The sequence below is a fragment of the Crocodylus porosus genome, unplaced genomic scaffold (assembly GCF_001723895.1).
Source record: "Crocodylus porosus isolate Cpor-Errol unplaced genomic scaffold, CroPor_comp1, whole genome shotgun sequence".
In the NCBI taxonomy this organism is placed as follows: domain Eukaryota; kingdom Metazoa; phylum Chordata; order Crocodylia; family Crocodylidae; genus Crocodylus; species Crocodylus porosus.
In genome coordinates, this window is record NW_017728947.1 from 3,499,204 (window position 1) to 3,525,216 (window position 26,013).

Genomic DNA, 26,013 nt, shown 5'->3' on the forward strand with positions numbered 1-26,013 from the left:
ACCTCAGGGTCCACGCATGGAAGTCTGGTGCCTTGCTGCTGCCTCCCTACACTCCCAGTGAGAGACTTGTCATGCCTCTTGCTTAGGAACGCTGAGGCGAAGAACTCGTTGAGGAGTTCAGCCTTGTCCCCTCTGTCCGTCACCAATTGTTTCTGCCCATTTAGCAGAGGTCAGTTAAGTCTGATGCTATATTCAACCAGGTTTATCTCAAACCAGTTTTAGTCATTTTCAAACTGGTTTATATGCACTGAACATCTGTCCTGTTACAGGTTTAAACCAGTTTCTGATCACTTAAACTGATTCATGTGTAATGTCTGTCCCTAGCCGATAAGTCAGGAGCAGTGGTGAGGCAGGTCTTATTCTTCCTAACATAGATAACAGCAAACACCTTCCATTCCATGCTGTGACCTGAACCATGACTTCCATGTTAAAAAATGTACATTTGGAAGTTAGGGACTTTTTCTGGGCCTGTTTTTGTTTGTCATTAAAATGAAGCTAGTCTAATTATTTTGGTCTTTTATCCTTTGTCTGTAGGTTTCCTTTTGTAAGCTGGAGATTGGGTTTCAATAGGCGTGTCTACGCGAGACATGCACTGTGGAGTTGCCTGTTTAGCTTCATGATAAAGTGTTTGCATCTACATGGGTGGCCCTATTATGTCACAGTAAATTAATAAACACCTCCATAAGTTAGTACTTGTAAATACAAGTACTGTCCTGTGGCAGTGTTATTTACTGTGCAGCAATATATGTGTAAATGCTGATGGGGTTGGCTGGAGCTCGCCCTACACTAAAGCTCCCTTGTGCCCCAGACAGCCCCTCTGCAGCCCATTGAGCTGGGGCAGAGCCACCCTCGGCTAGCAGGCTGATCCCCAGGGCCCGCTGCTAGCTGGGACTAGTTCAACCTGACTCACTGTGCTGTGGTCTGTGGCACACGTGTAAATGTGGCACCCAGCAAAAATAAACTTCAGTGCAATATAACACTGGGATTTGTTGCTTTGCATTAATTGAGCATGTAGATGCACACAGTTATTCTTTGTCCTGGTTAATCATAAAGAGATTTTCTAAGATTTTTCAGACTGTAGTCTCACAGTAGGAATATAATATTTTGGATTTCCTGCCCTTCTTGTAGAGGTGAGTCATGTGGGACAAGAAAGGCCATTTTTTTTAAATTTGTGCCATACAGTTGTCTGGCCTTGTACAGCCTGGCACAATACAACAAATTCAAAATACCATAGAGGAGCAGGGAGCACTAAAAGATCACTACAAGTGAACATGTCCAGATGAAGACGCTTTGGGCGCATCCACACGTGTGCCTATTTTAATGCACATTAGAGCATCACTGAAAAAACTGTGCTGTTTCATTAGAAAAGCTAATGCACATTATCTTAGTACCTCACAATAGAAGGCAGCTTTACACATGCTTTGGGGATGGGGGTGGACATGGGAGAGATGCTGTGCATGTGAGAGCAGCTCTCATTAAAGTGCCTCAGCATGTCGTGTATCAGTGTCCCTGCGCTTCAAAATTGTGGGGGTGCTTGAACTAAATCTCGTTCAATGACCTTTAGTTAAAACACCTCTACCACCATTTTGAACTACAGGGACACTGATACACAAGATGCAGAGGCTGACTGGAGCGCACTAACTACCATGATCCAGCAGACTCAATTAATTGAGTCTGCTCCAATGAGCTGTAATTACAGTGTGTCAGAGCAGCCTCACAGCATGTCTGCAGGCACCTTTTAGGTCCTCATCTAATGATTTAACCTCTATTTGGAGGTGATGTTGTCCTGGTGGCCAAAGTCTCCTTATGCCAAAGGTTCTGTGTCTACACAATGGGCCTGGCATCTTAGTGGTGCTGCCATAGTGAAAGCAGCAGCAGCAGCTCCCTCTCATTTATCTCAGTGGGGCATAACCTCAAGAAACCTCAAGACTCACTGCTCTTGGACACCTTGCTATCACAGATCCAGCATAGGGATGCTGTGGGACAGGAAAAGGACCAGACCCATCACCCCAGCAGACATAATCTGGCTCTTGGGAAGTACTGGAAGTTTCTCATGATAGGAATAAGGGACCCTGATTGTTCCCGAAGGACAAGAAATGAGTGGATGTCACTTCTGTCTCCTCCAGAGATGATGAGTCCCATTGTCCCTCTCCGCCCTCTCCCCCCCCCACCCCGAGTGGTGATACAGCAATAGTAGGAGGGTGAAAGTGGGAAGCCTGCAGATTACCTGTGGTCTGGCCTAAAGGCCGTGAATGGTCTTAATCCAGTCCTGAGCCTGGTTCATCTCTCAGTTACATTAGTGTAAAGCAAGAGTAACTCTAAGGAAGCAAATGGAGTGACACAAATGTAAAAGAGATGTCAAGATCTGGCGAGAGACCTTTTGTGTCTTATCAGTGCTGGCATTTACTGGGGAAGAAGCAAAGCTGTAAATAAGCCTCCAGTGCTTTCAGTATTTGCCCTTTTCACTGACAAAAATGGGACTTCCTTCTTGATACAGGAACTGTCCCAGACAGATGTGGAGGTGACCTGAGCTGTAGAGTTTCGATCTCTTTCCAAATTGTAACCTCCTGCTTTTTATAAAGGTTTTCTGTACCAGAACCCTTAAGCAGTTACCATTAGTGGAGAATGCTGTCCCTCCCCTAAGATTAATTTAACCAAGATTGAAAAAGTTCTTCAGTCGTGATGAAACTGAAAAGGGGATGGGAAATCTTGGATTGCCGTCCAGACCATATATCTTCATTACTTTGGAGTTAAACCAATACAAGGTTATTTGCAGCTGTATGTAAAGAGAGCATGGAGTCTTAAATGACTGGGAGTAGATCTTGAATTAAGGAACCAATTCTTTTTGTTTTTAAACCCAATATTTTTAACAGTGAGCAATTTAAAATAATAACTCTTCTTCACTTCCTCCCCAGTATAGGCATTGATTCACCAAGATGCATAAGCAGGTGTCAGGTTTTAAGTATGTGAGTAGCTTTATTTAAGTCAATTAAAAGTAAGGCTTGTACTTAAATCCCTTGCTGAATGATGGTGGCGCTGATTTTACCATTAATATAGGGAAATTCTCTGACCTCTGTTATGCAGGAGGTCATACTAAATGATTGCAAAAGTCACTTTGGGCCTCAAAATCTATGAATCTCATTGCAAATGAGGTGGTTAAGCTGTATGCGCAGCAATCTGCACAGAGCAATGGTAAGTCTCAAGCCTCTTTCATACCTGCTTCCCTGATCACAGGAGCACAAGGAAAAAGGAAAAGATGCATTGGTAGGTGAGTTGAAAGAGATGCATGTAATACTTCTCATACAAGGGAAGTGCATAGCTCTGTACTGTACTCTCTCCTTGGCCTAACAATTTGGCCTAACTCGCTTCTTGGCCTAACAAGTTCCTGTTCCTGGCAGGGACTTGGTCCACATTGCAGTGTTCCCAAAAGAGATTTAATCCAAAGTCTGTTGAAGCCTTTGTGAGTCTTTCAGTTGATATCAGTGGGTGCTGCATCCCACCTCCAGAAAGGACCAGGTTTTCCTGAGGGCCTTACCCTACTCGTTACCTTTGCTCATAACCATGGAGCATTATTTCTTCCATGCAGGATCAAGCATTTAGTGTTTATCTGAACTTGCAACCAATTGTATGTTCCATTCACACTTGCCACATCTTGCCCAAACCATTGTTTTGGTGTACTCTTATCGGTGCCAAGGAAGACGCAGGATCAAAAACATTCTAGCCATCTTCAGCCAATGAGGGGTTAAGCTTAGTATGGTCTTGGGATTGTGCGGTCAACTTAAGGACAACACAAAGAACGTATAAGTCAAGTGCCTGGAAATGTGGAGTGAGAGTTGGGGAAGAGGTACCTTGCCATGAGCAAGCTTCATGCAAGAAAGACAGAGAAGTGAATTGAGGGAGAAGGAGAGAATGTGAGAAATAACCAAAGAAAACACGATTAAAACATCAGTCAAAAACACATGCGAAGAACACGCTCCGCCCCACCGTCTCCCTCCCCTCTCCAAGTTGTTCCCTGCTTGTTAGTGCATCAATCCTCCTCAGTAGATCACTGGACCAAGGTGGGACAGCATGGCTCATTACCCAGATGCTACCTAATTACACTGACATGTTTTCTAAAAGACACCTCACGAAGAATAGACAGCCAAGGCTCTGCTCTGCCTCGTACTTCTTCTTCCTAATACCTGAGAACGGCTGTCCTCAGGCATCTACTGACAGTAGATTAATGAGGTCTGAAGGTAGACTTTGATCTCATCATTCCTCCAGGAGATACACAAGCTGGTTGCTACAGGCAGGATGGGACCCACGCTTGCTGTGTTTTCTCTCGGCTTCTGGGGCTGGCAGTACGGGATCAGAAACAGAGTTTTCCCAGGACTCATCCACAGCTGTGAAAATGGCAATTTTCACTGTTCCAGCAGTCAAAAGCTGTATAATATTTTTATGTCTGTTTAATTAAAAAATGAAGTTTCCATCGTCTTTCCTTTTCCTCAAGGGGCCTTTTCTGGGTGCTTTCACATGTACACTCTGAGAGCTGCTGCTTTTGCCTCTCCCATGGCAGCAAAATCTCATTTCCTGATTGTTTTACGTGAGAAGGAAGAGCCAATGTAAAATAAAAGCCCAGCTGGCAGGAAGTCACAAGCTGTTGGCAGATCCCAAAAAACTTAAGTGTTGCTAGTCTCTGGTTCCCCCTTCCTGACATAGTAAAATAAAATTATTTAACTTCATTTCAGCATTCCCATTAAGGGTCCTGTCCTAGGTCATGCCACTTATTTAACAAGTTCAGGAAAGCAATGTATCAGAAGAACGCTGTAGTTGCATTCCTTGCTCCATGCAGTGAGCACAAAGGGCTTGCAAGAAATACTGATTTACATAAGAGATGAAGGCAAGAAACAGTAGAAGTGTGTTTTGATCCTGGCTGAGCTCAGAGGATGTGAACGTACACAGTGTGAAATTTAGGGCCCCTCTAGATGTGCAGGTAAAGGCGCAATGGGATCTGATGTGCGATCCACACTATTGAGCTTCTTGCTATGTCACACATGCCTGGCAGGTGGCATGGTTGTGGGATTGCTCATCAGATCCCATCATGTCTTACTGGTGGTGTTGGGGGAGCCCAGAATCATGATCCTGGGTTCCCCCTGCACTGCTGAACAGCAAGCTCTTGCAGGTGAGAGCCCAACAGAGGGGCACCGTGCACTTCAATGGCTGGGAGCCCTGTCAGCTTGCCCAGGCTCACAGCTGCAAGGGTGCTCCAGGAGTCCCTACAGCTGGAGGCCATAGCTGACAGGCTTCTAGTCACAGGGGCTCCTGGAGTGCTCCCACGGCTGGGAACCCATGTCAGCTGCAGACTGCCAGCTGTGGGGACACGAGGCACTCCTGCAGCTGGGAGCCCTGTCATCTGAAGAGACTCCCAGCTGCAGGGCATGTGCTCCCACAGCCAACAGGGACACACATGAGCCCCTGGCTGGAAGCCCCAGTCAGTTGATGGGGCTCCCAGCAGCAGGGGCTTTTGGCTCCACATTCAGTTAATGATGTGGTAGGAACCAGCCACAAAGTTATCACACATATTTTGTGAAATAACTTCATGGCTTATTCCTCCTTTTATCACACCATTAATTGATTGAACATGTGGCTGGGTGAGAACTTAATTGGTTAATTACATCTTAATTGTAACATGTGGCTGGGGCGTTAGGGGCAGAATCCCAATTGGCTCCTTAGGTGCCTGCAATTTAGGTTTCAGCTTGATTAAAATTCAGGTGTCTACCCCCAGAAAGATGATTTAAAGAAACAGGAAGGTGCCTTGGCTCTCTCTAGGGTCAGGGAAAGGATGGTGCCTCCCAAGGGCAATTCAGTGGGCCCAGATACTGAACAGGGAATAGGCTGGAGCGAGCCAAAAGGAAATGCTACGTACTGAACTCCTACCTCTTCCTGGAGCTTGACTGCCTGACTCTGGGCTGTATATTAGGCACCCCTGCCTTCTCAGGATCCAGGGCAGAGCCCTCCTCTGAGGCTAGGACCAACAAAGACCATCTCTTTTTAAGATGCACCCAGAGGAAGACAGGCCAATAGTATAGGGGCTGCTTGCTGCACATGTTTTGTGCAATAGCCTTCTAGTTAGAGCACTTACCAATATAATGGGAGTGGGCCCTTCCTCAGTCCCTGAGGGGATTCAAACCCATACCTCCCACATCCCGAGAGAATGCTTTATCCACAAGTCTGTAGAAGAATCTGACTGGGGATGCTAAACCACTGGGCAGCCAAGAATGGAAGAGCTGTCATGTCAGAAAGAGAGCCAACAAGAGCGAGTGTAAATCTGTAACCACCTGGAAGAGGGGAGCCCTGGGTTATGGTCACTGGTTCCAGATTTAGTTATGCATTGTTAAAAAAACAGAAGTAATCCTCAGAGCAAGAGGGCCTAGCAGGTCAGACTGTGATGATTCTGCGCCTGTGCAGAAGCTTATCTTTGGGCATCCCTTTACTGCCCAAAATGCAGGCACTGAATGAGCTTAGGTACCTGCTGAGTTTTGTGGCGGCCAGAGTGGGGTCGATTTGAATTGGTTTTCTGCAAATTAGGCACCTAAATTCCATCCAGGCCCCATTTAGAATCATAGATTATGAGGGTCAGAAGGGACCTCAGGAGGTCATCTAGTCCAACCTCCTGCTCAAAGCAGGACCAGCCCCAACTATCATCCCAGCTAAGGCTTTGTCTACCTGGGTCTTAAAAACCTTCAAGGACAAAGATTCCACAGCCTCTCTGCATAGCCTGTTCCAGTGCTTTACTACCTTGCACATGAGATACTTTTTCCTAATCTCAAACTTAAACTTCCCTTACTGCAACTTCAGACCATTACTCTTTGTTCTGGTATCTACTTTATTGATCCTAGGCAGAATGAACCAGTCTGGATCTTGTCCTAGCATGCATTTCTCCTCCACCTCCAACATACTTCCAGAGCAAGAGCATGTATCTAACCATTGCTGAGCTGGTGCATTGCTCTCACTCCGAGCACAGGCACATCTCCTGGGCTGGGTGAGCTACTGGATATTTAATTCATAGTGCTCTTATCTTTGGAGAGGGAGTCTAGTGAGTTTGATACAGAGCTCCCATTGTGCTCTGAGCCAGAGAGTGTGAATCCTGGCACAGAGGAAAAGCTCTTTGCATGCTCCTGCTGAGAATTTGAACTCTGGCTTTAGTCCTACTGTAATTACAGTTTATTCAATTTAGAAGCGGTTATTGCACGCGCTTCTCGGAACAGCCTTTCAGCATTGGATCCTCTCTGTGGAACAGCTCATGGTCAAATTACTTCATTACCAAGCAGGGTAGTTCCATCCACTTCTGCTTAGCTTGACAGGCAGCCCTCCCCCACCACATCCAGTTATAAATTGACACCATATAATTTGTGTGTCACTTGATAGAAGACTCTGTTTATTTTAAAGACAATAATTAGAGATAACAATTGCTATAGAAAAATAAACATCTGCTCAATGAGAGGATTGAGTAATTAAGGCCAATTATTGGTTTCCATAAGCAAGATGTCTGCCACAAAGTTACCGCAAATGCAGCTAAGAAGAGAGGAGGAAGCATGTTGTAGAGAGCTGTAAAGTTTTGTACTAAGAAAACTTAGTGAATTAAATAGGAGCAGTTAAGAAGAAATTATCCAGGCATTTCTTTCCAGAATCGTATTTTTGATGCAATTCTGCTGGTATTAATACTTAGAACTTACACAGGGTTTTAGCTCTTTTTTTCTAAGTTCTTTATAAGGATTAATCAATTAATCCTCCTAGAATCCCTGTGAGGTAGGGAGGTAAGTATTATCCGTATTTTACAGCTGTGGAAATTGAGCCTCTGTGGGCCAAATACTAATCCCTGTTACACCATCACAGACCCAAAGTGACTTCATTGAAGTAAGTCATTGGAGCTCTCCTGGGTAACTCAGCTGATTTGACCTCAAAGGAAACAGTGTTAGAGAATGTATTTGAGACTAATTGTTGAGAGCAAGCCCCTGGGCACATGTTCATTTAATGGCATGATAGAATCCAATCCCTGATCCCAACAATCACACTTCCTGCTATGCCATCTGTATGTGGCAGGACAGGTGATTTGGGATCAGGGATCAGATGATTACTCCTTGCCAGTGCAGGGCTCCCCCAGCACCAGTAAGTTGAACGCTGGTTGCCCACAGCCCGGTGTGCACCGTGCAGTTCCCAGGCTGGAATTAACAGTCATTTCATTGTCATTCCCAGATCTGAGATGGCACCTGACCCAGCAAAAGCAAATGCCAACTTCTTTGTGCATTCTCTTGTGTGTAGGCTCGTGTTTCAGTGCATGCTGAGTATGCACACAAAACTATGTTGAGACTCCTTTAAAAAAGATGCCACTTCACATGCATCCGAGCTAGAGTGCTTGCGCCTGGTTTAACTCATATTAATTTATTGCTAGTGCCAGATGCAGTGCTGGAGGAAATCACAAATGTTTGTGTCTTGGAGTGTCTAGGTTAATGTTTTCAAAGGTGTCTGTTGATTCAAGTTAATTGGCAATTAGTTAACTCAAGTTTGAAGCAAGTGCCTCTAGTCTAAACATGCCTGTAAGTGCTAATTTAACCAAACAAGGTAACATTGGCTAGACAGGGCACTTTAGTTCATTGCTCTGATCAGTACTATTGGTGTTCTGCCTTTATATCCTGTACCCGGGACGTAGTGGCTAACTTAAGGCACTGGGCCAAGCTGCTCTATTGGGAACTCAGAGCAATCGGCGTCTTCTGTGCTTTATTACCTACAGGGATCTGAGTGGTGATTTGCTTTTTGTTTTTTAAGCCCCTTTGTCTCCAGTCTTGGGGTCTCTTCAAAGGGGATGGCAGTGCATGAGAGAGAGAGTCTACGTGAGCTTTGAGATATTGACTGGGGTCCACTGGGGTTTTGCATGAAACCATTGAAGCTTTTGGATGTGGATAGGATGGACCTCCTGAAGTTCCAAAGGAGCTGCTGGGGCATGCAACAAAAATGACCAGCACTTTCATTCTCCATGTGACGTTTCTGAACTTGCTACACAAATTATGAGGCAAACAAAAGATTCTTCTTCGTATGGTACTCAGACAAAACTCCCATCAAAGTCCTTGTGGAATTGTGTCAAAGTAGGTCCTGTAGGCCAGATCCTCTTCCACCTATGATATGAGGTGCCTGAGTGTGATCTAAGTCTACCTCCCCTGAAAAACTTTTAAGGACAAAAATGGGTAGTCTTCCTCCTACTTGCTGCTTTGTGTGACTTTATGTGACTTCATCTAAGATGATGGCACAGAATCACACTTAAGCATCCAAGTCCACTGAGGCATGTAATAGGTGGAGTAGCATCCGGCTCTGAGTATTGCATTGCAGGATTTGGCCAGTTATGTCTCATTTATGCCACTGATTTCACAAGGATTGGCATTTGATCATAACTGCTTCCTGCATCCATGAAGTACTCACTTCTGTGACTCTCGGGCTCTGGTGTTTCATTGAAAGTGTCTGAAAACTGAAAACTTATTTGTACGTTGCTTCTCTAGATGCATTGCACAGCACTTGTGCCGATTTATATGCCAGGAGTTACCTAGCACAATTGGGCATTTATGAACCATTCTGTTCCCACTGGAGAGATAGTAACTGGTAGCTAAACAATAAACATTTTAAATGGCAGTCGACAGTCTTTGCAGTGCTGCCACAAATTAAACTGTCCCTCTCTTCCCTGCTAACTTAGTACTGAGTGTAATGGTGCCTGATATTTGAAATAAACTGAATTGCCTAAAATCACTGGGAAAAAAACCCCTAAGTGGCTTTAAAAACCTAGGTGGATACACAGAGCTGTTTCCCATATACATGGATGGGTGCATGAGTCACACTCATTTATTCATTTCCGCTCATATACTTAAGCCACACTCATTTACATCAGCTGATGATCTTGCCCAGATTTAAATGGTGCTTTAATGCTCTGTAGATGTGGAGGCACTTTTTAACAAAAGGAATAACATTAAAATCAAACTGGGCATATCAGAGCGAGCTCCGACAATAGAATTGCCCTTCAGTACTCCATTCTCACAGCAGTGGAGATTACAAGAAATAGACAGTAGCTGGTGTTAATTTTATAGGCCATCATATTAATCCGCTTATTTTTTGATCAGCAATTTAAGTTCCAATAGCTTTCATAATATGGGGATTTATCAACACACATACACATGGCATTGGGTCATTTTCCTTTCAGTGAAATCTGAACATACCTCCATTTTTATTAATGGGACAGAATGGTTTATACTAAGTTCTTTTATTTAACTAAAACTCTTCTTGACTCTATAATGTATTATTGCTGCATTGGCTTGTAAAAATAAGAGCAGTGAATCATGTCTATGGGGTCCCATAACACTGGCAAAATTGGAGACGTCTTGTTCAGAGACTGTAGCATAAACATAACATTTAAAGGGCAGTGTTAATTCTTAATTCAGGATTTTAATTGGTCTCTTCCAGAATGAGGATTTGTGTATTCCTGGCAACAGAAGAAGATACCAAGGTTTGGATGTTTCTGGGCAAAAGTAACTTCTATATTGCCTATTCAGTGTCTCTCACAGAAGAGGAGAGACAGGACTTGATGCAATAAATATAAATATAATCTGCATATATTGGGGCTAATCTTCCTGTACGAATCTGTAATTGTCTAGCTCCTAGAATAGTACACTGCACACAGATCCCTATTTTCCACTGTCCTACACCTTATGTTTTCATCTACACCTGTGCAAAGAAAGATGTTAAAATAAGCTATTGTATGATGGTAGGGTCTATATACCCACTAATGTAAATGATTTCACACAGTGCAATATGGTGGGGATTCAGGCCCAAGCCATAGTGTAACAATGGGGGAGGCGGGGGAAAGACGAATACGGCACTGGGTGCTGAGGTTTGGGTGCAGATTCAAAGGGGGCGCCAAAATAGGAATCCCCAGGGAGCCAGCAGCCCACGTCTGGGGAGTCTGCATGGTGGCAGCAGCCTGCGCCTGTAGGTAATCCCTTGCTCTCTCCCCTTTCCCACCCCACCAATGCCACCAAGGTTGCTAACAGTTTACCATATGCCTCTGGGCCCAAGGTCTTTTCAAATCTTGACCTGGAGTAAGCAGTCATGGGAGGGAACTGCTGACCACACTCTGGATCAGGGATTCCCAGACTATGGTATACATCCCCCTGGGGGTATGCAAGGTATTTCTGTGTGGGTAGTACATGGGAGAAATTGTATAATGGTGGATTTAATATTCATTATAAAGGGGTTAAAATATAAAATGTGTGCTGGTAGGGGTATGTGGGCAACTAGTAAATCTGAAACGGGGGTACACTATACGAAAAAGTTTGGCAACCTCTGCTCTAGTCTAAACCATATTGCGTCTCTTTCCAGGTCAGAGCTCCCTCCCATTCGTCCTCACATCAAGGAAATCTTGTATTCCCCCTGTTTGCACTATATTTTCTATTTGAGTAAAATTTCAGTCTCTGGGATTGTGGGATTAACTATTCATCTAGCTATCTCATGTAGTCTAATCTAGACTAGAGATTAGAGCAGGCCCATCGCCAGTGTTTATGTCATTTTCAGAGCAGATCTGTTTATCTTTAAACATCGGCGTGCTGGGAGCTTACTAAGAGCAAAATGCTCAGATGTGTTTGTCAGCAGGACAGTGCTGCATTAGGATATGTAGGGCTTAGAAGCTTCCCTCTGCTCTTCTTGTTCTCATGTCAGCCTTTCCCTTGTATCATCTGGGGGTTTCTTTCTTTCTTTCTTTTTGGTGGAAAACAGCAATGCACTCTCATCAATTTTCAGCTCATGGCTTTAATTATAAATGAAAAGACGATGTAAGTTACCCTCCCTCCCTCATTTTTTTTCTCCCTGACCTGAAATTATAGGGCTCTGTTCTCGATGAAGCTCAGTGGCTGAGATCAAAGGCAGCCTGAGAAAATGTCTAATGTTTGCATATCATAATCTCTAGCAGCCCATTTCACAGTCCCTGGTGCCCCAGGGCTCCTGGGTACCTGGGGATAGAAAGTGGAAGTCCCGCAGGGGGTGAGGGGAAAAGAGTAAGGGGGAGGGTTTATGTGAACCTTTTATTTGTACTTGCTTGCTTCTCTTACCACCTCTGCAGAGACCAGAGCTAACTCTTTAATAACAATACTGATTGTTTTTTTCTACGTGGGTGGGGAGGGGCTGAGCCGCTGGTATAGCTGCAATATAGAATCATAGAATAGTAAGACTGGATGAGACATCTGGAGGTCATCTAGCCCAGCCCCCCTGCTCAAGGTAGGATCATCCTTGTCTAATGTATTCTTAAAACTACGCAAGTATCCCTGGCATGCAACTACAAGTCATGTTGCCCAAAGACACCTAAAGCATCCTAACCTTCCACAGATAAAGCAGGGGTGTATGGACTTGTCACTGTCCTACCACTGCAAGGGTTGGCAAAATGCACTTGAGAGATCCAAGGAAGTGGGTCGTGCCTGAGCTACAGAGGAAGGACCACCCCCCCCCCCACACACACACACACACACACTACAGTCTGTGCCAATCTGGTTATGAGGTAAAATTTTCTCCTGATCCCAACATTGTGATCAGTATGACCCTAAGCAAAGGGGCAAGACCCTCTAACCAGGAACCTCTGGGTTTTACTTGCAGCAGGAGCATTGGCACATACCAGTCAAAATTCCCAGTTGAGACTGCAGCCAATACCCAATGTTCTGGTAAGACTGTAAACCCTAATGGCAGACTGGTAAAGCTTTAATTTATTCTATTGCAACTTGCTTGGGTTTGGAAGCTCAAATGTTAGAAAGGAGGAGTAGGCTGCAATCGGACCTGGACAGGTTACAGGGGTGGGTGGAGAAGAACAGGATGGGATACAACACTGACAAGTGCAAGATGATACACCTGGGGAGGAAGAACTGGCACCATACCTACAGGCTGGGGAACTCCCTTCTCATCAGTGCGGAGGCAGAAAAGGACCTTGGAGTCATCATTGACTCCAAGATGAACATGGGCCGGCAGTGTGGGGATGCAGTCTGGAAGGCCAACTGCACCTTGTCATGCATCCACAGATGCATCTCGAGCAGGTCCAAGGAGGTGATCCTCCCCCTCTATGTGGCACTGGTCAGGCCGCAGCTGGAGTATTGTGTCCAGTTCTGGGTGCTGCACTTCAGGAGGGATGTTGACAGCATGGAGAGGGTCCAGAGGAGGGCCACTTGCATGATCAGGGGACAGCAGGGCAGGCCCTATGAGGAGAGGCTACGGGACCTGAACCTGTTCAGCCTCCACAAGAGAAGGCTGAGGGGGGAACTAGTGGCCTGTTACGAACTAGTCAGAGGGGACCAGCAAGCATGGGGGAGTCCCCCGAGCACTACCAGAAGTAACAAGAAATAACGGTCACAAGCTGGCAGAGGGTAGATTTAGGCTAGATATCAGGAGGCGCTACTTCACGGTCAGGGTGGCTAGGGTCTGGAACCAACTTCCAAGACAAGTGGTGCAGGCTCCTACCCTGGGGGTTTTAAGAGGAGGCGAGATGAACACCTTGCTGGGGTCGTTTGACCCCAGTACTCTTTCCTGCCATGGCGGGGGGTCGGACTCAATGATCTGCTCAGGTCCCTTCCGAACCTAGAAACTATGAAACTATGAAATCACCTTACTAGGTGCTTTGTCTGTCTCCCTTGGTGGATTGCAGTTGTACAGAGACGACAGCCCCTGCCAGGATAGTAGAGAACACTGGGGACTTCCAAAATGTTGTACCAACATACTTTTAACTAGTGAGCTTGCTAAAAATCACATCTCTGTGAGGACTCCGTGTCCTCATACCTGGCAGTTTTACAATAGAATAAGAACTAAACAGGGGGCAGGTCATGACTTTTATAACATCCCCACCACCAGGAGGAATGGACTCTGGAACCACTTTATTTACAGCAGCAATTCTAGCAGCAGCTGAACAGTACTAGGATCAGCCACCAGAGAACCATATATTTGTCATGTAACCCTGGAAGGCAGTAGCAGGGGGAGTAGGGGCTAGCAGGATACCAGCCCTGGGTGCTGACTTAAAGGTGATGCCAGTATGGTCCCCTTCATCCACAAGTCTTTACCATGGAAGGTGCAGCTGAGCCATAGGAGCTGGGCAGGCAAAGCCCCATGCCTACTAGTGTATCTAAAGGAAGAGGAGAAATGCAGGAGGGAGAGGAATGAGGCCTCTCTCCAGGGAGGCTTTGCCATGGGAGTCATAGCCTTGCTCTCAAGGGAGAGTGAGCAGCCCCTGGGGAGTCCATGCCACTGCCTGTCCCTCAGCTGCAGCAGTTGCAGAAGTAGTAGCTGCCACCCAAGTGAGAGCCCCAGTAGGTAAGACTCCACTACCCTCTGCTCCCCTACTTCTTCAGTGGTCAGCATATTCCCTCCCTCTCCCTGTCTTGGGCACTGAAAGAGCTTGCTATGCCTCTGCTGGAAGGCATAGCCCACCTTCCACATCACACCCTCCTTGCATCAGAAGAAACCCATCCCAAGCACCTGAAAGGCATAGGGGTTCAAATTCGCTTGCACACAAGCCACCATCCGTCGCTCTCCTTGGTCTTCTCCAGGGATAGAAGCTTGAATTTTTCAGCTCAAAGACATGAGCCTTTCCTACTTGAGCAAAAATCCATTTTCTTTTAGTAGCAGCAGTAGGGTCTTTGTTGTAACATGGACCACCCACTAGCAGGACACAGATTCACATCCACACATCAGACCAGTTGCCACATTTGGGATCAGGAAGGAATTTTACACCATGGTCAGATTGGCATGGATGGAGCGGGGGTTTGCCTTCCTCTTTAGTGGGGGGCATGGCCCGCTACCTGAAATCTCTTTAGTGTCTATTAATAACCTTTTATAGCAGCAGGATGTTGACTAGCACGGTTCTCCTGCTTTACCTGCAGTCAGGTAGGGTGTAATGTCTTGTGTTGTGTCAGTGTTGATCATAATTTTACAGTGAGTTTAGATTATGGATTTGTATAGGATGGTTTGGATAAGGATGATCCTGCCTCAGGCAGGGGGTTGAACTAAATGAGCTCTGGAGGTCACTTCCAGCCCTACAACTCAAAGGTTCTATGAATGTAAGGTATCTGCAGTAATGTATGCTACCTGCAGGAAACACACTGCTATCCAGTTAGCTGGGGGGGTTGACAGCAGAGGGCTTTGTTCTGGCGTGACTAGACTCAAGCAGGGCCATTTTGGCCCACAACTGGAAAAATGTTATCACCACCTGAGTGAGACCTTTGTCAGTTTAGCTGCTGTCTTAAAGTTTGTGCTCCATCAAGTACTGTCATTATGTCAAGGAAATAGTAGATGCTGGAAGTCTAAAAGTAGAATTGGAAGTTAGACCACAGTTTTGTAGTAGAGGGTGGGTGCTGGACATAATGCAAACAGAGATGCATTTTTACTGTAAAAGCAAAGCGCAGCTGCCGCTTAGTATGAAGGTAGAATCTCTGATTAAAACCTGTACATACTTGCAGTATAGTGGTTCTAGAAAGTCACTGTCCAAGCAGAGCAGCAAAGCCAAAGAGCTGTGATAGAGCCGCAGCTGCTGTGAGAGGTGAATGTGGTGCCCACAGTGGTGTGAGTGACCCTCCTAATTTACTGAGCAGAGAAAATTAAAATGTGGGAATGAAATCTGGCCAGTCATCCCGATATCCTCACCCAGCGGTGCTCTTTGTTGCCTCAGGCTGTGGGCGGGTTGTTGCAGTACCTGATTTCAAGTGGATTTTTCAGTCCCCAGCTCTCTAATTTCTGTGATTTGCTTATGTTGCAGCTGAAAAGTGAAGCTGCTTTGGGGGTGCATTCACACTTGATCACCTGAGACTGGGATGTGGTACACGATAAGGAATTTCCAACAGTCTTGCGCAATATAAGCCAAAGAAGAGAGAAACCCACATAGCTTTTTCAAAGAGTAACTAACTACTCAGGGCTAAACCAGACTTCCAGATGGACCTATATTAGCTTGCATCTCAGAAAGATCTGGCTCCACTGTAGTGAATGCAAAGTCTAACAGTGGTCAGTCTACCTTCATGTTTGCCCTATTTTTATATCACAGTGGGCATGTCTACACAGGGGCTTTAATGCATGTTAGCCTATTTTAATGTGCATTAAAGCATCACAAAAAGTTCTCTTAAGCTAAGGCACATTAAAATAGGATAATGTGCATTTTTCTAGTACCTCACAATGGAGGTACTAGATTTAATGTGCATTACGTAAAGCACGTTAATAAATGTGTAGATGTGCAGAGTAACTTAAATTCTGAACTGCAAATTAGTGGTAGTTCATGCAGAAGAAAGAGAGGCCTTATGAGTGGGCTCATTCCCAGGGGAGATTCGTGGATAGTTATTCTGTGACAAAGCATTGCAGGCTCCACTGCTTGTTGGCTTATAGGATCTAAATCCAGTGCATTCTGCTTAGAGGTAAAAGGATGGGGGTGGCGGGTTTCCCCCTAAATGCAAACTCTGCCTAGGATCTGAAAGTCAAGCAGGATTCCTTGCACCTTGTCTGTTTTCAACAACGAGCACTCTCTCTGACGGCCAGACTGGACCTTGGGTGACCCCTGTGCAATTCCATTGGTCACACAGATACAAATTATATGAATGGAGTAGACGATTCTCATGGTGAAACACAAAAAGGAGTAGAACCCAGAACGTTTTCTTACATTTGTGTTGGTCCTAAAGGGTAGACAGGAGTAAAAAGCAATAAAAGCTTATCTTAGTTGCCAAAGCAAGCAGATATGTCTCTGCAGCAAAGGAAACAGATTTGCTGGGTAAGAGGCAAACTTTTTTTTTTTATCCTGCCACCTTTCAGTAATAAACTATACTGTATAGAGGGGGAGTAGAGAGTTCAGGGTGATATTTGCTCTCTCTGATTTATCTTGTTGTAAGTGAGAGCAGAATTTGGCCCCCAAATCCATAATTTTACAGTATACCGGTGCTGGGTACCAATTTACTTTAATTCTTCATTTTCGCTTTGCCGCCATTCCTGCATTTTTTGGTATTGTCTCAGATATACTGGGGAAGAGAGAATGCCCACATCCATCATCATTTAACTGCCCTGAAGATTACTTTGGGGCAGGAAATCATCATCATTTGTTCATAACACTGTATCAACATGTGCCTTCATTGTCTGTGATTATATTGCATTGTATTGTCTAAGGCACAGCGTGAAATTAAAGGATGATAACTCCATTATTTGGCTTTTATTTGTGAGGGCCCTACTACACATTCAAATGAAAGCTAGATCGAAACCAGCTACAGAGTTGTTACACATTTTTAAGCACTAACTTTATAGCTGGCTGGCTTTTCTTATAGCGGGATAGTAATTTTTATCATGTAATAATTACTTTGCACATGTGACCGGTATACATTTATTGTGCAATTAACCAGTCGATTGTGTGATAATTACCTTGTACTTGTGGCCAGTCTTTAATTTATTGCACAATTAACCAGTCAGTTGCATAATATATGTCATGTGTAGCAGGGGCCTAAGTATAACAGCACTAGGCAAAGCCAGAAGAGATGCTTAGGCCAGGTCTCTACTATGAACATTGCTCTAGGTCTGTCAGGCAGGGCTGTGATCTCTGACTGACATCATTGTGATGGTAAAAACCCCTTGTGTAGATGCAGACATAATGGAAAAAACTTTTGCTGCTACAGCTGATTGCACTGTGTGGGGCCAGGAATAAACAACACAGGCAAACCACACACAATTTTGCTGGTAAAAGCTTTGTCAGCACTAGGAGTGTTTTACTGGTGTGCTGGTACAGTATAACTAGGTAGGCTCCTTAAATATTTGTAGGTAGACCTTCTAATGCTGCAGGCTCTGTTTGTTCATTATTCACTGGTTTTTATTTGGTTGGAAGAAGGACTAATGGAAATCCATTTGCATATAAATACCCAGACTGCTTTGTGAGCTACTAACAGCAAAGAGCTTCACCGAGGATGTCTCTAACCATCTCTTTCTCTCTCTCTCCCCGTCCCTCTCCCTCTGTCTCTCTCCCTCTCTCTGTCTTTCTCTCTCTCGCTCTGTTTCTCCTGCAGGGCTTGTGAAGTTGGGGGTTCACTGTGTAACATGTCAAAAGGTCGCGATAAAAATTGTCAACAGAGAGAAGCTCAGCGAGTCGGTGCTAATGAAGGTAATTTTCTAATGGGAGATTCGGAGGGGAAAAAAAAAGTAAAGTTCTTGGCTCCGTGGCTCCTGTTCCATGCAAAATTAATATCTTTAATTATGTTTAACAAACATCCCTGTCAGTACTAAGACTGTGTTGTGCATAATAATAATAATTCAGGGGTGGGGGGGGAGGCTAGGGAGGCTGGAATTAAAGAGGAGTATGCCTGTGCTTTAATTAAGAGCAAAATTAATGGCCAGTCTTAGAGCTGTTACTGCTATGCTATGGGAAATGGGTGTGCTAGGGTTATCAGATCCACCACGAGAGCGATGGTTTGTGATGTAGGCTGTGTGTGGAGATGGGCGCATTTGAATTTCATCATGAAGGCACTTTTGTGAAGATATAGATTTTGTTCTGCTGTATGGGTTCATCCTGATCTGATGCACTGCATCCTCATCCAGCATAAACTGGTTCCATTCCATCGGTGTCAGCTGAACTGTTCTAGCCCAATTGCTCTTAATTCCCCCAGGAGGACTGACTTGAGGGTTTACATCCATACCATAAAGCCGGTCTTGGCTACTGAACGACATAAATGAACAAACTTCCTGTTGCTTTTGCCTGATTTTTGTGAACAGCAAGGCCAGACCCAACACTGACATGAGCGAGCACACCTGGTTTAAGCTATCTGTGAATTTGGCCTATATCTGCACGTGCGGTTTGAGGGAACTTGCATAGGATCCAAAACAGCACTTGTCACTGGAGGCATTCTTTGTCTGCATGCTTGTGGATGACAGATACTGTATTTTCTCTTATACAACATGCCCCAGATTATAATGCACACCTTGTTTCTGAAAGGCAGAATGAAGAAAACATATCTTTCTGGGACCAGATGTAAAAGTGAAGATTAAAGGAACATACTGCTTATTTAGGTGCCCAAATTTGGGATGTATGTTTAAGCAGGGTTCTTTGGGTACATGTGATATCTTTTATTAGACCAACTGAGTAGCTGGAAAAAACTACTTTGCAAGCTTTCAGGCTCAATCGCTCTTCTCCGCGTATTTTCCATTTATATTTTTAAAGGGGGGGGTTGCAGAACCTCTTGAAGAGGAAATATATTCAACTTCTAGGTTTTTTGGAATCTTAATGAAACATTCTCCCTGTCCCCAGCCCCAACATTGTGAACTGAAACAACTCTTCACTAATGCATGAAGGCCAGGAAGTGAAAAGGGCTGACCACAGAACCATAATTTCAAGAGAAACTCCCTGTTTTGTCCAAGATGAGTGAAATGCAAATAGTAAATAAGCTGCATAAATGGTGAAGTTTAAATGAGACCTTAAACACTTTGAATAATCTCATTAGCAACACAATTAAGGAATTTGTTTAACGTTTGTATCGACTGAGAGATCCTTTTCATGCTTGGTATTTCGTGTAAAAGATTTTATTTATCTCATTGATTTTCATAGTAGGGGGCAGAGTAGAACCTTTCAAATTGCAAAACAATCTTTCTTTGGACCTGATTCCCTGGTGCTCTGCCCACTTGTGTTGTAAAACTAGAAAGTTGCAATTGTGCATCGGGCTCTTCTCTACAATGAGGAGTGCTGAAGAGTGCTATGTTTCCTTCAGAGCTCTTCTCTGAAGGAAACCGTGTATTGTACTGGGATTCCCTGCTATACTCCTTCAGACCAACTCTCCCCAGAGCTTTCTCGGACATGAGTTCTCCACTAGATGCTCAGTATATGGCAGCAGCATATGGAAGTGGAGAAGGTATCTTTTCTCTTCCATAACTACAGTTATTTCAGGATTGTCCCATGTCTGACAAAGAGAGGCAGGGCGTTGGTTCTTTTAAATGACCTTGGAGCAGACTGCCATATTAGCCTGCTTACTCCAGGCAGGCTGATGGGGAAAAAAACTGAGGATTCAGTTGCTTCCAAGTTACATTCTTGCCAGCTTTCAGCTTCAGAGTGCAGTTGCTGCCAGCTGGCCAGCTGAAAGCCCACAGGGCAGAGTCGACAGCGTTAGGAAAGAAGCTGAGGGTAAAGCTGAACAGCGCACTGTGGTGGCATTCCCACCCTGCAAATCTTCCCTCTGGTTTAGCTCTGATGACAGCCTCAGGTCTCTCTCCCATCGGACCAGCCATATCAGTCCTTGGATCAATGTGTGAGAAATCCTTTCTTCCAAACCAGCTTTAATCTACCTCTGGATGGAAAAAGAAAAAAAAAACCCCCATGACATGAAAAACATTCACACCAACAGCAGGCGGATGCAGAAGTGCAGTACAGTGGCCATTTCTTCTAGCATGAAGAAGCCTGCCCACAGGCCTTCCAGCATCTAAAATGACAAACATTGGCAGAGAGAGCAAGCTTCTCAGTCCTACAGAAGGTTGCCTCATCATTCTGTCTACTTGCTTCTTACAGCCTTTCTTTCTCCAGTATTTTTGCAGCTAGCATTTTTATTTTGTACGTTCAGGGAACTTTCCCTTCTCTCTCTGCAGCTGCTCTTCAACTGAGCTGTGCAGAATTGAGAGGCATTTGGTAAAGTGCTTTCTAATCATAACGTAATACTATCAATATTTCTGGAGAGAATAATTCGGGATTGAAGCAGCTGGTCTCAATTAACCAAACTGCCGCTATGGAGATGATGCATGGGCAGGGATGGTGCAGCATGAAGCTGCAGTAAATGTATCATGTGCACTGCCCTATCAAAAAGGGACTAGCTTGTAGGTAGACTACTAAGCAGATGTGTATGGATGGTCCGTAGAGTGTGTACTTGGCTTTCCAGACTGTCGCGTTCTCCCACGTCATGAATAAATTTGAGAGCTGTGCTCCTTGAGTAATCCTGCCTGTGTCCTATTGGAAATATGGCTTTTGGGGGGATAAAGCTATACATGGCCATAATTTCCAGTGCCAGAAAAAAAGGCAGATTCATAAAATCGTAGAAAAGTAGGGTTGGATTCTGACCTCACTCCACTTTCTCATAGTTTAATAAATTTGGGCTGCCTGTTTGGTAACATACCCTGTGAGCACTCTGGGCCTTATTCTCTACTATTGCACATCCAAAGAAACTTACTTGGGTTATGGAGCTTTTCTGCAGATGGGAATATGCCTCATTAACTTCAGTGGATTTAATTCTGCTTTGCTGTTATGTAATTCAGAGGCAACCAGGCTGAGCATCCAATGTCCATAAATGGGTTTGTACTAAATGCAAAAGGCCATTCAGAGTTTCATCTGGTAGTTGAGATTTTCAAAGACTATGGTATGAGATTTTCAGACTAGGGCATTTAGCCTTATATCCCCTCATGAAATTAATGGGTGGCTAAATCCCCTAGTCAGTTTAAAATCTCAACTCTTGTATTGCATGTTGAATATATATCCTCTAGAGAGGGATTATTCAGAGTTGCTAATTCAGTGACCTGGAAATGCTGTGGGCCTTTCAAATCTGTAAAAGGCCTTACATGCTCTGTTTTGAGGATTCTGGATTGTGCAGAACTCTGCATGATGCACAGACCAGAAAATATGCAGCAGTGTCATTTTAAGTTTTAAAAAGGGGGGTTATAAATAATTAAACATGAAAATGAATCATACAGTCAGTATGTAGCCCCTCTGTTATTTATGATGATATTACAATCTGTTTAATTTGTGCTAATCGCACATTTGAAGGGGAGCTTTTTTGTCATTGTAATGCATTTATCACCTGTTCCTATATGTTTCAAATCTGTTGTCAGGTTAAAGTTTAAGTCTTTAGCAAATGGATAAGAAGGCATTGCTGCCTTTTGGCATGCAGGGAGAGGTGTGAGTGGTGCTGGGGACTGTGAAGTAAGCAAATTAGCATGATAGTTTTACAGTATATTAGTTAATGATGTTGACAAGAAAGTTTGTTTTGCTTTCAGTTACTACCATCTTTGAGATGAAGACAGTGAGGTCACACCTCTCAGAACTAACGTTTCACTCTTTCTGCGGACTCATGAGTTTAAACTTCATTAACATGTCCAAGATTTTCTGCCTGACCACAAAGTCTAGACACATCATTCCATTCTTTTTTTAAAGTAAGTTTAGATTCTGCTACCCAGAGGTAGGTTCAGTGGTAAATGGTGCAGTCATGGTATCTCAGAATGCACACATCCCTGAATACCAAAACAGGTACTGGTGGCGTTATTGTGAAATGACCAAGTAGCTGATTGTCTAAATCAAGGGCTGGCCACCATTTTGGAGCAGTGGGCCACCATAACTTAGTTTAGCCCGAGGTGGGCTGGTGCTTCTGACCTGGCTTCTGGTGCCACGGCCACTTTTTCCTGGTGCCAAATTGCCACCAACCTTGCCCCAACAGTGCTGATAGCTGAACTTTGCAGATCTAATGAAATCACTCAGCAGGCTTGACCCAGCCCTTGAAACATAGATTGCTGGCCTGTGATCTAAATGCCAGTGTTAAGTCACTGCCATAGGCCAGTGAATGCTGCCATCAGTGGTGCTGTTCCAAAGCTCAAGTTCAGTCTTTATGTATCTCTCCAGGGGAAAAAGATGTGTAACAAGGCCCATAGTACCTGATTTTTTTTATGTTTTATAACGCCTCTTTTCTGACACCATTTATTTCTATTTTAAGATCCCTTTACACTGTCACAAGGGCCTTAGTGCAACTGAGAATTCAGGCCACAATATTGCTCCATGGGTAATAGAATATCAAAGGAAACAATTCTGCTTTGGTCAGTAATAGTTAAATTACCACTCAGACCACTCTTACTGAGGGTGAAGTTACAGTTAGACTGTACTTAATCTGTGGAGTCATCAGCAGTATTAAAGTTAGAGCATGCTAAGCGCATCTACAGGTGCATATTAATACGATGCAGTAAACTCTGGTGCAGCACATGTGCTCCCGGGCACCACATTTACACATGTGCCCAGGACCATAGCGCACTGAGCCAGGCTGGAGCAGTCCTGGCTGGCACAGGGCCCAGGAGGTCAGCCTGTCAGCCCAGGGCTGCTCCCCCTTGACTCAACATGCTGCAGATCAGATGCCTGGGGCACAAGGGTACTCCAGTGTGGGGCTAGCTGCCAGGCGGCCCCCACCCTGAAGCACCCTTGTGCCCTGGCCAGCCACATTGGTGTTGACACATGCACTGCTGCAGAATGAAAAACTCTGCAGCAGAGTAGTACTTGTATTTATAAGTACTACCCTGCTGTGGAGTCAGTTAGTTTCCTGTGGCCTAATAGGGCCACACGTGTAGACATGAGACATTTACAGCAGAGCTAATTAGTCTACTCTGCAGTAAACATCTTATGTAGACATGCCCGCTGTTAGCAATCATACATATGCTCAGAGTTAACACTGTTTCTTGCCTGCACAGCTCTGACCTGCTACTAGAGGCCTAGCAAGCTAGGAGCCAGGACAGGTGGGCTCTACCCCTACTCTGGGTGGAGGGGGGCTAGGAGCAGTGCATCCTGGGGTGCTGGAGGACTGGAAATTGTTCGTTTTATTTCCATGGAGCAGACTAAAGTTACCCTAACACGAGCTAGGTAGCATATCCCAGAGTTAATTTTGAGATGCTCAGAAGTCATCTAACACAAATTAATGAGCTGTAACATGTGGAAACTCACAATTTAAGTGCCATTAGTATGGTCTAAGTGTGATGTGTAACCACCCTAGGACTGGTGCAGGTTTATTGAATTATCCCTGGTTGGAATAAGCTTTTGCTGGTTTTAATATTGCATCAGGGGACAGTCAGAAAAACAGACTGTGAGACATACTCTGTCATAACGTGTAGGCTGGCAAGGGGAAGAGCCCTTTGGGGTGAAACAGTCCTGAGCTTGGGATGGGAGGCATAAGCAGCCCCTCTGTCTGAGGCAGCATATCCAGAAAGGAGTTACCTAAACCCCACTCAGACTGTTCACAGATGCCTATTCAGTTTTTTCTTTTTTAAAACATTTTTTCTCCTGGTATCTTTTTTCCCTGGTTCTGTCTGAAGTCTTTCTCCTGGGAAAGCTATGGTGGTAGCAGCATAGGGGAGAGTACAGGGTGAAGGGTGGGAAACGGGACAGCTGGCCTTTGATTAGTTTATTTGAACATGCAAAATCCTGAGAAAGCGACAGATGTGCCCAGGGTTGATGACAGAGGCTCGCTCCCTTCCCCTTTCAGCCCCCCTCTTCCTGCTGCCTTTCCACCACTTGTGCTTCTTTGTGTGCATGTGCCCTTTATTTATTTTAACCATTGCCTCGAGCACTGGCCTTTCGGGGAAGCAGGTCTTTTAAGGGGGGAGCACGGGTGACTGGGCCCTTTTCATCATTTCCCCTCCTGATGCACTCTGAGCTCTTTTCTGCAAAGCCCTGCACTGCGTATTAATTCTGCCTCCCCTGCAGCTTTATGGGCAGAGGCTGGAGGGAGTTGTGGCTTGTGTTCTTTAAGCCTGAGGGGCTCCACAATCCACGGTGCAGGTCTCAGCCTCAAAGATAGCACTTGGCTGCCTGAAATGGAGGGGAGGCAAGGAAAATGTCAGGAGGTGAGCCTGCCCATTGGAACTGCCAATAAAATCCACATGAGAGCAAGACTGAATAAATAAGATGTACCAGCTTGGAAATCCTGTTAATGTTCCCTTTCTTTTCCTTCAGTTCTTTTTTTTTTTTTAATTTCCTTATTTTTTTCTTTCCTACCTTTTCCTACACTCATCTTCTCATTTTTCTCCATTCTCTTTCACCTGCCTTGTCTCTTTTTTTCCCCTCCCTGTCATCCCTCTATTCACTTGCCCTTTATTATTATTTCCTATTTCTCTCTGTCTTTTTTCCTTTTCCTTTGGCAAGCCATTCAGTATCTGCCAGCCTCTCACTGTTTGTCCTCTGTTTCCCATTTTGCATCTGCCCCTTGCTTTGCTTGGCTTCTGCTGCTTCTGCTAACCAGCCTCTCTTTGCTTTCCCTCTACATCCCTTTTCTTCTTCCTCCCAGTCTTTTGTCCTATGCCTCATACTTGTGCAGTAGAGCTCCAGGGAAACAGATTGCTTCTCTTTGTAGCACTTTGGGGACAAGTTCCTGGACTGCAAGTGAAGTATCCCTGTTCATTTTTCCCCATATAGGTGTACCCCTTTCTCCCTCCCTCCCAATGTACAGACCTCTCTTTGTCTTAGATACGTATTTGACACTATTTACCCATCTTCCTATTAATACATCCATCTTATGACTTTCTTCAATGGAGTATTTTAGTTCTTTAAATTATAAGGGGCCTATCCAGACCATGTTGAAGCAGTATGGGATTGGGCGGGGGGGGGGGTCTCTCCCCACCAGGCCCTGTCTACCCTAGCTAGATGAATGATGCATGAACTGTTTGCTTCTGAATCACTCTCAGTTCAGACTCATCAGCTTCTCTGACACATTCTGAAGTATTATGCAAGCTGGAGGCTGATTTCAGGAGGACTGAGGGACATACTAGTCCCTTTGTTAGTAACAGTCAATGAGCCAGCTGAGGGGTACTTAGAAGCTTGACAGAGGTCCCTTAAATAAAGCAGATTATGTGGCTCAACCCTTGCCTTCTCCAGTCTTGTTCAATACCAGCTTTTTTCTGCTTCATATTTATTAAATACCATTCTATGTCTGGTGTCGGTGAGTCAGTGTGTGCATGTCCGTATTTATACAAGGAATGTAAGTTTGTGAGTGCATATGTCTATACAAAGGGCATATGTGTGTGCTTTCTCAACCAGTCTTTTCTGTACCCTCGTCTTTCCCATTCTTCCTTGTCTAGCATCCACTAGGAATGAAGATCCTACAAGGCTGTACATGTCATGAAAAGGTGTCTGGTTCAATCTGCGCTTTTAGTAGATTGTTGGCACCAAGGAAAATTGGATTGGAGAATTGTCCCAGGTCAATCATATTCTTCAAACTTATGCTGCCCTCCTCAGTCCAA

At 44.7% G+C, this 26,013-nt stretch overlaps 1 protein-coding gene across 5 annotated transcripts in view; it reads left to right on the forward strand.

Annotated features, from left to right (window-relative positions):
* BRSK2 (BR serine/threonine kinase 2) overlaps positions 1–26,013 on the forward strand; it is a 488,884-nt gene that overhangs the window by 246,173 nt on the left and 216,698 nt on the right. For all 5 annotated transcript variants that reach the window (XM_019552172.1, XM_019552173.1, XM_019552174.1 and 2 more), the window contains exon 4: positions 18,066–18,160. In XM_019552172.1, the coding sequence (XP_019407717.1) occupies positions 18,066–18,160 (95 nt within the window). The remainder of the gene's footprint in view (positions 1–18,065; positions 18,161–26,013) is intronic.